The sequence below is a fragment of the Acanthopagrus latus genome, chromosome 9, assembly GCF_904848185.1.
Source record: "Acanthopagrus latus isolate v.2019 chromosome 9, fAcaLat1.1, whole genome shotgun sequence".
Lineage (NCBI taxonomy): Eukaryota > Metazoa > Chordata > Actinopteri > Spariformes > Sparidae > Acanthopagrus > Acanthopagrus latus.
Window position 1 is genome coordinate 4,418,385 of NC_051047.1, and position 10,419 is coordinate 4,428,803.

Here is a 10,419-nt window from a genome sequence, read left to right on the forward strand (position 1 = left end):
CTTGTTGTTGCTGTACGATAAAATCACAAGATTAATCATCATTTCAAATCCTGTCCACGACAGGTTTAAACGGTGGACTGCAGTGTTACGTGAAGCACAGTGGTGACCATCTGACGTGCATCTGCGAGAGTGCCGGTTATGCAACAGCGGTCAAGTGATGGCGGGGTTTTGGTTCTCGCAGCCCGCCACCGAAACTCAGGGAACCATTGTGGAGAGGAACCAGAGGGGGGTCAGGTGTGAACGAGGGGGCGAAGAGGAAAAAGGATAATCAAGCCAACTGGCTTTTGGAAATGCTGACTGTTCCAAGAAACCCAGGAGAGCCCTTATTGGCTTAGTTGTGTCATCCGGGATCTGGTCAGGGTTTTTTTTCCACCACAAACACTGTTAAAAATGTCCCCGCAGGTCCGATCCTCGCCACGGAGGATTGACCGCCGCTCATCCAGTGGAGCGCCATCATACGTGCTCTATTCCTTTAAACGCTTTACCTCTTAACCTAAAATGAGCAGCCACTCAGCAGGTGGACGAAACACCTCACAGGGAAGTCGTTATGGGGGAGCATCATCTGATCATTTATTTAATAGTTACTCTGTCACTCAGAGGCTGCGTCAGGGCTAAAGTAAGACATTTTTACATTTTTTACATATCGATATCAGATATTACTGTGATACTTGTGTACATTTAATATAATATAATATAATAATATTTAATGTCAGATACTTCATGGCTTTTACTGAAGTGTTATTCAATTGGACGACTTTTGCTTTTTCCAAAGTAATATTTTGACACGACTACTTTTACTCAGTGCTCCTGCATGACATGCGGATGTCGACTTATGTTTATTTTAAAGGAGATGCTGCCTGTAAAACGCAGAACATTAACGCATCCCCATCCCCATGTGTGGGACATGGTGTCGTGTGTCATTTTCAGTTAGCATCAGCGTCAAAAATTTTGTGCTGCAGTGTGACATTGAGTCAAAAATTGGATTTACAGCTGAGGAAAGTACTACATTTGTGGGGCAGGTGTATATGAAATAATAGTTGTAAGTTGTTTGCATCCATGTTGGCTTATTTTTGTTTTCAAAAACAGATTTTTCACTCTGGATCAGTGCTGAAAACTGAGAAGAATTCCGTTTGGGTCTGGCGGTGACATCAGTGTCTGACGTCCATCTCCACACAAGTTTTGAAAAATCTGCGCAGTTAAAAAGTGTCTAAAAAGTTAGTGAGCTAAAAGCAGAAGGCCAGTCAGACTCACAGAGGGACACCAGTGTATGAGAGGACAAGTGACCACCACCTCGAGAGCGTTTTACGTGCGGTTAAAAAATGAGATGTATCTCGTGGCTTCAGTTTGTCTTAAAGGTTTGGCGCTGGAGGACACGAAACGTTCATCCCCTGTAGAGCATGAATACAATCAGCAAACTGGAAAAACCCGGCCGACACATGGATGAAGAGGAGAGAGCAGACTAATACTAATAAGCGTATCACGGATTCTCCGCACTGGATTATCTGTGACAGGACCAACACTGCTGGACACACTGCAGGTGGCCCCTCGCTCAACAACTCTTACAAATGTTAGAAAGCCACCAGCGCCAGTCTTTGAGAACGAGTTGGTTCCGCGTCTGTCACCTTCAAGTGCATTGCGGCACGCCAGCTCCTCCGGGGACACCGATATTTCCATATTTAACTCATCAGCTGCCTCCCGTCCTGTTGTCACACATGGAGCATGATGATCCACGAGGCAGACGGCAGCTGTGAAGACGGCTCTTGTGGCCGAGAGCTGCCTCGCACCCACGGTGGGGCCATCCCGGCGTTATCGGTTTTAGGAGAGTTAACGCCCCTCTCCTCAGACTGGCCGAGAGGGACGAGCCCATTGTAGCTCCTGACAATAACAAAGAAGGCAGCTGGGCTGGATAATACTGTCAGGCAGATTAACCTCGCTCTGCACGGGCTTTGTTCAACTCCTACGACACGTTCAGCCACACACGGGGCGCATGGAGTACGGCATTCTGTCAAACAATAGAGCGTGTAAAACAACATATCCAGGTAGGAAACCTCCCCACAGCACAGCGCAAATGGAAGGCGCTTTAATATTTCACGTGGGCGACGTCCAAACAGAGCGGAGTCGCCACTCCTCTGACCGCACACCCCTGATGATGACCAAGGCAAGCAGGGTTTGATCTGTTTACACACAACTATTTATGGCTGACCACGGAGGCCGCCAGCAGCGACGGGCCCTCAGGGGTCCGCAGGGTCCTCGGGGGGCTTCTCCCCGAGGAGCTGCCTCCCTAATGTAAGAACACTGAGCTCGTTAATTACTTAGAGACTGTCCAGGAAGTAGGCTAATGCAGTTAGACAAGAGGGCTTGTCCATAGGCTACACTTTGACCTATTGGTACTAAAATCCAGTATCAATAATTCACTGTGACAGGCTGAATGGCCGATGCATCCTTCCATATGTCAGTGAATGGGAACATTAACACAACTCGTATTGATGGCTCTGAAATGATCATAATAGCCGATTGTCTGAGGAAACATCAGCTTGCTTGTGTTTCTGCAGGGCACGAAAGTCTCCACCTATAGAAACTATATGTGAACCGGGCAGCCGTATGACACACACACAAGAGCGCACACACGCCGTACGAAATCTGAAATGCTTTTTGCTCCGTCCGCCCGAAAACAGTCATATCGCCGCCGCTGCTGCGTCCTGTCCGGCTCACCCCGAACGGCCGTCGCAAAGAGCCGCTGCCTTAAACAAACACTGCTCTGCCTCCATTTCATAAATTCTTTAAACTCCAGGGTTTCTCTCAATTATTCATGCTTCAAGAGCATCCGACGGCCGCATTGCAGCATTCTCTTTGAAAGATCGGCGCCTAAAATAACAATGTGTCTGCTCGCCATAGTAGGGACGGCCGCACACATCCACCCGTCGGCATGCCACTCTTCCCCCGCGCGCCGGTGCAACAGTTTTAATGGACGCCAAGCAAAGCTCCATCTCCTGATCCTCCAATAAGTGATGTCTCTCTCTCTCACTCTCTCTCTCACACACACACACACACACACACACACACATAACATGGGTCTCAATGAAATATTGAGGACCTTTCCCTTGGATGAAATCATCTGAATAAAGGCGGTGGCTGGTTGCTCTCCTCTCGGCGTGGTGGTCTCCAGTTGACGAGATGAGCCTTGAGATGTTGGGAAACACATCCAGCACAAATACCGAGCGAGCGGCTCCACTGTTGTGACACTGTCATAAAGCGACCGGAGCTAAAAAAAAAAAAACCTGAGGGCATTTAGAAGCAGCCGCCCACTTTTAACTGTTTCAATTCAGCCCTCGCTTCTCTTTCGTTTGAATTTTGAGCATCAGTACTGCCGAAAAGACCAATGTGGGGAGATGTTCACTTGCGACGTTAACCATGGTGAAGATCGATCGGTGTCAGCTACAAACTTCAGTTGAAGTTCAGTTGACTGGCTTTTCCAGGCTGAGGGCAATTTAAAGGGTTAGTTCACCCCAAAAGCAAAATGGTGCAATTCGTCTTCTATGCTGCTTATCAATCTTGATCGTTTTAGTGCGAGCTGCAGAATTTTGGGGGTAGCAGCTGTGGTGTTGAACAAATCAAATTTAAAAAAAATGCAATTGAGCCACAAATGATGACTCAGCAACACAATTAAATCTCCTAAAAGTTTCATGTAGGAACTATATTCTTCCCGTATCACTGCGCAGAGGGAGGCACTGAGCTGGCTCTATGGATTATCTTGACTAACTGGATCATGATTTCTGGGTAGAGAAGTTAGATTGATTTTTATTTATTCATTTTTTTTTAATGCCATCTAGTTTCATCAGCCTCTCATCTCTACAACCAACATCTACCAAAACTCAGCAGATCACACAGAAACAATAAGCGGGTAAACAACAGTGCAGGCAAGAGGAAGAACTGGTGTTTTTGAGTGTGGCGTAAACTGTCGCTTTAAGGGCCGAAAGCAGGGCCACTGCTAGATTAACCGGGTCACAGCACAAAAACAACAACAACCGTGACTTCAATCAGTCTTATTCACATGCTTTCAGGTAAGCTAACCGCTAATCCATCCAAGACTCAATGCAATTTAGCTGTAAGGCCACAGACTAAAGAAACATTTTAGCTTTAGTTTACACAAGCTAGGTAGAACTTTCAAATCTGCAACACAGTCCATGAAATGAGCACGGCAGAAACATCAGATCAGGTCAGACCACGCTGTGCACTTTATCTTCAGACTGAACGTCTCAGTGACCACTGAAAAGGACAACAGAGAAAAACTGATTTGCTGAGTATTTCACATATTTCCCACAATGCAAATTAGCTGCCAGGTGTCTACCTGGAAGTGACTGTTACTGTTAGCATGACGTCACGCTGATTCAGTTTATGCATCATATATAACTGTTCTCTTCCGTCCACAGTATCCATGTTGATTATTTCCCTGTGTTGAACATGTACAAGCTGATAGACCAGCATTCAAACCAACCACTTCCTCATTCATTCACTTGATATTACCATTGTCTATTTAGTTTCAAATCAAACAAGATGATATCACATGACGCGACAGGCGAGATCAACGTGTCCATCTAACTGTTGCTATGCAAAAGAGTCGACCTAATCAATACAACATGCACGGCATCACAGTGGTGTCGGAATAATCTGGAGTGTGCTGCTGTTACGCCGAGCAGCAATGACAGCGGGTGATGGTGGATTTACCGGAGAAGAAGTTCTTGGCCCTCAGGTAGCTGACACTCAGGCGGAGGATGGAGAGTTTGTCCAGAGTGGCGGTGACCTCCTCGGGGAAAGGCAGCAGGCTGGCCAGGCGCTCCAGCTCCCCGTTCAGCCGGTCTCGGTGCCGTTTGGACGGGTTGGACTTGGCCCCTTCAGACGGCGCCTGCTTCACCCTGACGGATTATAAATGAAGCGAGAGGTCACAACGGCATCATTAGCTGTCATTAGCCCGTCAACCACCGCTTTACAAAGTTTATATCTTTGAGCTAACGACGTTTTGGGGATCAGATTCTAAAAATGTGCTGCGATTGTTCTAGATCTGGGATTAAAGAATTACATTTTGGGATTATATTACATACATTTCTGAGGATTTGAGCGCTGTGTAATGTTAGGAAGGGCGTCTTGAAGTATTAAAAAAGCCTTTTCCAAACTTTGTTCTTTGACCCATTTAATAGTTTCCTATTGTGCGTGTGTGTCATTGTTAGCTGACCGCCATCAGCTTCACAACAGGGAGTGACAGCAAGCGCTCTATATTCATTTGTGACATTATTACAGCACATTTATGCACAAATGTGATGAACTAAAATTTGAGGAAATTGTGTCAAAGTACTGCACAACAATTCCATTTAGATATTTAATTCAGAATAGGCTCCAACAAAGTGTCGGAATAATCTGATTCTGTACTGCCAACATGGTGGAAAAGGGTATTTTCTCTCCTGAGCCCCCCGCAGAGGCCCACGGCTGCTTCCACATATTTCCCAAAGTACATCTCTTCACTGTCGTATCGGCCTGTACTCGGCTCTGACTACTGTGATTTCTTAGTGATTTCTCACAACCTCTGATTTCCTTTGTTAATGTTAGTGCTGATCTGTTGTGCTCACGTTTAACAAAGATACTATTAATAATACAATATTACTTCAATGACAAACAAGTCAGTTTTAGTCATGTTAATAGTTAACTGGAGATATGTTCAATTCAACATATTGTACCATCACTGAGTGGAGACACTTAGTGCTGACTGCCTCAGAGAAACATTACATTAGATATCAAATTCACCAAACGATATAAATCACACCTTCTTCCCAGAGCAATGCAGAGGTAAGGTTTCATCACCTCACCAAGGGAGGCCGTGTTTTTCCATCCATGTTCTTTTGTATGTTTGTTGGTTTGTCAACAGAAATTACACAAAAACCCACAAACACTGATTTCCACAAACTTGAATGGAGGAAGCGTCTCTGCCTGGAACAGACCCCATTAGCTTTCGTTATGGATCCTGATAAAGGGACGGATTCAGGATTTATTTTCTCACTTTCTTCAACATTACAAGTTCATTTTTTTTTTTTTTTTAATTTATTTTTTTTTTGGTGATGAGCAAATCAGGTGTGTTTCGCTGGCTGGTATGAGTGAGTACAGAAGGGGACTGTTAGGCCTTTGTGGCCTTGTTGATATTTGGACATTTTCTCTCTGAAGCTACACGCACCGTGAGCAGGTTCATTTGTTTCAAAATGCAAAAGGCCAAACTAAAGGCACAACAGTTAGTACAGACAAGACGACTCGCTGTGGTGAAACCCTGTTCAGAGCTGTGATGAAAGATCTGCTAGTCAATATGAGACGAAAATCATGCCCTGCTCTTAACAAGTAAGGACATACTGCATTTATACCACACACAAAAATAATAAGAATAACAGTAGACATATTTGTGTTCAAACAAAATGTTTCTCAGCTCAAGTGAGCCACAGACTTTATCTCAGCATCAATTCACACAACCCTGGAGAGAAATCTGAAGATCCAAACATCCTTTAATATTTGCACATTACTTGCACGTTACTGACCATCGAGTCGTCATCTACAACAACCAGACTTCTATTAGAGCAGCAGTCTGATCAGAGATCACAGCAAAAATCTACAGATTAAACAAATAAGGAAAAAAAAAGGAAAAAAGAAGATTTCTGCAGCACAAACTCAGGTTGACTTTTTTTCTGTTAAACTGTTTTAGCTTTAAGAAGTGTTCAAGTAACGGCGCGGCGTAAAAAGAAATCCCTCTGGTGGAAGAGTGCTCACACACTCACACACCGTGTCACCTGCGAGGGTAAAGGTCGAGCTCCGCCGCTCCACACAGGCGACACATACAGTGTGTTACGCAACATTGTGCTTCATGGCAACACACAGAAGTCGACACTGTGTCACGTGATCGGGTTCAAGAGACCACACAGTCTGCTCGTGTGGACGGCTTGATTTAAAAACAGAAGATAATCTTTTACTATTTGGCCTTGTTAGGGAGATAAATTCACATACATTGAACGTCACATATAAATGAACATAAAAGCTAATTTCTATGTTTTTTTTTCTTACAAACATTTCATAGAAACCTTTAATAGAATTGTAAAACATTAATAATCTTTGGATCGTATTCATTTGGATGCATTTCTGTCTGTTTGCTCCACCATAAGGTTTCATTTTCTCACTAGTTGTGTCGAGTGAAAAAACACGTTTTAAAATAAATCTGTTTCATCATTTCTGATGTAAAAATTGTCTTTAAATATGTGCAATCACTGATTATTATTTTCCATCATGTGAGCACTGTAGCATGGGTAACACTTTGCACACAAAGTCATTTAATCACAACTTGAGGATGGCGACTTGGGATCTTTGAACCATTTTGCATTTTAACAACACAGAAGGTAGTTTTGGCCTTCTATAGGGAACAGTGTGTGTGTGTGTGTGTGTGTGTGTGCTGCTATATTGCTGTAATAAACAATTCTTTTTACACATAATTAATCCACTGGTTTTATGTATTTTTTTGACTACCTGTCTGCTCTAAGATGTCAGGAGTTGTAGGTTTATTAAGTAAAAAGTATTCAAACTGCTCATTCAATTCAATCATTTTTTTTTTTTTTCACCAGGGCTGCACAATTCATATAAATCTTACTGGAATCACAGAACGGTCCAGAGCAACATCCAAATCAATGAAGCTATATATATATATATATATATATATATATATATATATATATATATATATATATATTTATATCTTCTTTATTTTTCAAACCATAATTAGCAGGACCACTTTCACCATGCTATGCTGATAATGTGACTGTTATGTGACTTGGATGTGGTCATTGTTATTAACACGTTATAGATAAATACAACCGATTCAAAGAGGAAACCCAGAAAAGCAGCAGACCTTCTAAATGGGAAAACATCTACAAGAAATAAATCAATTATCAAAACATATCCGTGTGTGTGTGTGTGTGTGTGTGTGTGTGTGTGTGTGTGTGTGTGTGTGTGTGTTTGAACATGAAAAGCAGAATGCAAGCAGAAGAAAATTCAAGCAAAACTCGGACTGGAGCGTCTCTGTCAGAGACCTGCAGTCAGTCCTGTTCTCTCCTGAATCTGTCCCATCACAGCAAAGGATTATGGGGATTTTTCATGATTCGCCTTGTTGGTTTTTCAGGAGTTATCGGGCACTGCAGATCAGTTTGGGGCCTTAAAATTAAAACCATCGTGTTCAACCTAAACCTGCAGCAGCAGCAGCAGCATCATTTACCGGCACTGGCAGCAGGTCAGCAGTGTTCTCCTCAGGCAGCAGCAGGCCTCATGTGTCTCACTGTGCGCTCTTCACTGAGCTCTGTGTGGATTCATTGTCTGTTTGCACTTTATTATACAAAAAAATCTGTCTGACAGTGTTTCGTTATTCTAGGTGTGCTGCACCTGCTCAGACTTCAGAACTGCATCTCCATCTTTAATTCGGATGATCTCACCGTGGCATCGCTGCGCGTCCAAAATGAACGTGAACTAAAGACGAGCAGGGATCCAGGGCCTTTAATCTAAACATAGATTCGTGTTGGGATTTTAGCCTAATAAATGTGTGATTTCAGCGAGTAAATATTAAACATTAGAAAGCTTCCCCGCACCAATCAACACAACCTGACAGGAAAACGCACGGCCGCCTCTGAGCCACTGAAGGGCGGTTTGACAGAAAATGGCGCAACACCGTGCGTGAGGGCGAGTCGGGGCTTTTATGTCATCATTCGTTCTTAATAATGAAAATGAAAAATACATATATATATATATATATATATATATATATTTGATCTTGTCATTACTTGCGGACAAACGCGGCTCTGCGAGTGGAAATCAAGAGAGCGCTGAAGGTTAGAGCCAGGCCGCGGCTGCAGGCCTGCAGTAATCTGCAGGCATTAAACAGCCGTGCGCTGCGTGCACACACAGCCTGCGACATCTCCACTCACACACACACACACACACACACACACACACACACACACACACACACACACACACACGGGCCTCACACACCGCGCAGGTGCACGGAGATGCGTTTGCGTAAAGACGCGAGCTAGATCTTTTTTTTTAATTATTTGTATTTATTTATTTTTTCTGAATCGATGAAACTGTTCCTCCGCTCGGGCTTCAGTAGCTGACACCGGCTCCACAAGTCCATCTGACCTGTCACATGAGCCCACAGCGAGTCAATAACATGGTGAAAATGAAAGAAGAATTAAAAGAAATAAATCAATCAAATAAAAATCAACTTACGCCCTCTGGACTGGTTTTCTCCTCTTGCGTCCTGCATACATGACGGCTCCTCTTATATAAGCCTCTGATGGATCCCTCAGACACACACAGCCTCTTGTCTCCGCTACATGTAAGCCACCAACGGTTATACTCTGCTCTAATCTTCCAGATCAGGACCGTGAACACATCTCAAGATTAAAACAAAATAAAAATTAAGAAAATAAAAGTCAAACAACAACAAAAAAAACCCCGAATAAAACCAGGCGGACACGAAAATGGAATAAGTTTGGTCGAGCAGGTCGTCTTCGCCTCGTTTTCTTTTTTCTTTTTTGTTTAAATGTAGGCTATATATCTTCTTTTCCGGGCCGCTCCACTGAAGTCTTCAAATCAAAAAAAAAAATTAAAAATCGGCCAAAAAAATCAAGTGACGCAGCACGCAGCAGAATCCGACCCGCTGGGAGAGAAATGCAAGAAAAAACAAAAACAAAAACAAAAACCCAATAACCCACACAGTCGCTGTCCCATCAGCCTCTTCGGAGAGAGATCAACTTGTTCCAAGTAGAAGAGAAAAGGCGATGTTGAGTTGGCATCCTGACGGGAGGAGAGGAGGGATGAGGCTGGTGAGCAGACAGGCCGGCAGCTTCTCAGGTCCTCGGCACCGCCGCGCTGCACTCACGCAGCAGCGGGACAACTTGAGATAAACGCAGGAAAAGCTTCATGGAGGCTATTTACATTTTATAATCTGCAGCGGCGCTCCACTCCAATTAGCGCCGGACACGAGCTGCGAGGACGAGGAGGGGGGGGGGGGGCCGCGGGCGCGCGCATTCCTCTGGCGGGCACGCCTGACACAGATTTTTTTTATTTTTTTAACGGCCGCGCGCTCGGTTAAAGCTTCGCAGGGCACGGGGTGAGGCGCGGGCACGTCGGAGAGTCTCCTGGAAACACGGGCCTAGCGCGTCCCCGGCGGCGCGCTCCCGTGCGGGCCCGGCCGTCCAATCAGCGCTCAGAGGGGTGATGGGAGGTTTTACGTTGAGCCTGCAGTGGCCCGAGCTGAATGTGGGTCAGGGGTTAGACTTTAAATAATGTAACTGAATTCAGCTGTACATTCAGGGGAGCTGAGCGGGCCTGTACCTGCAGAGG

At 44.5% G+C, this 10,419-nt stretch overlaps 1 protein-coding gene across 1 annotated transcript in view; it reads right to left on the minus strand.

The window, feature by feature from the left end:
* Positions 1–10,130, minus strand: part of LOC119026476 (aryl hydrocarbon receptor-like) — a 42,030-nt gene extending 31,900 nt beyond the window's left edge. The window contains exons 1-2 of the mRNA XM_037110906.1: positions 9,301–10,130; positions 4,726–4,913 (exon numbers count right to left, since the gene is read on the minus strand). Coding sequence (XP_036966801.1) covers positions 4,726–4,913; positions 9,301–9,341 — 229 coding nt within the window. The 5' untranslated portion in view covers positions 9,342–10,130. The remainder of the gene's footprint in view (positions 1–4,725; positions 4,914–9,300) is intronic.
* Between the last annotated feature and the right edge of the window lie 289 nt (positions 10,131–10,419).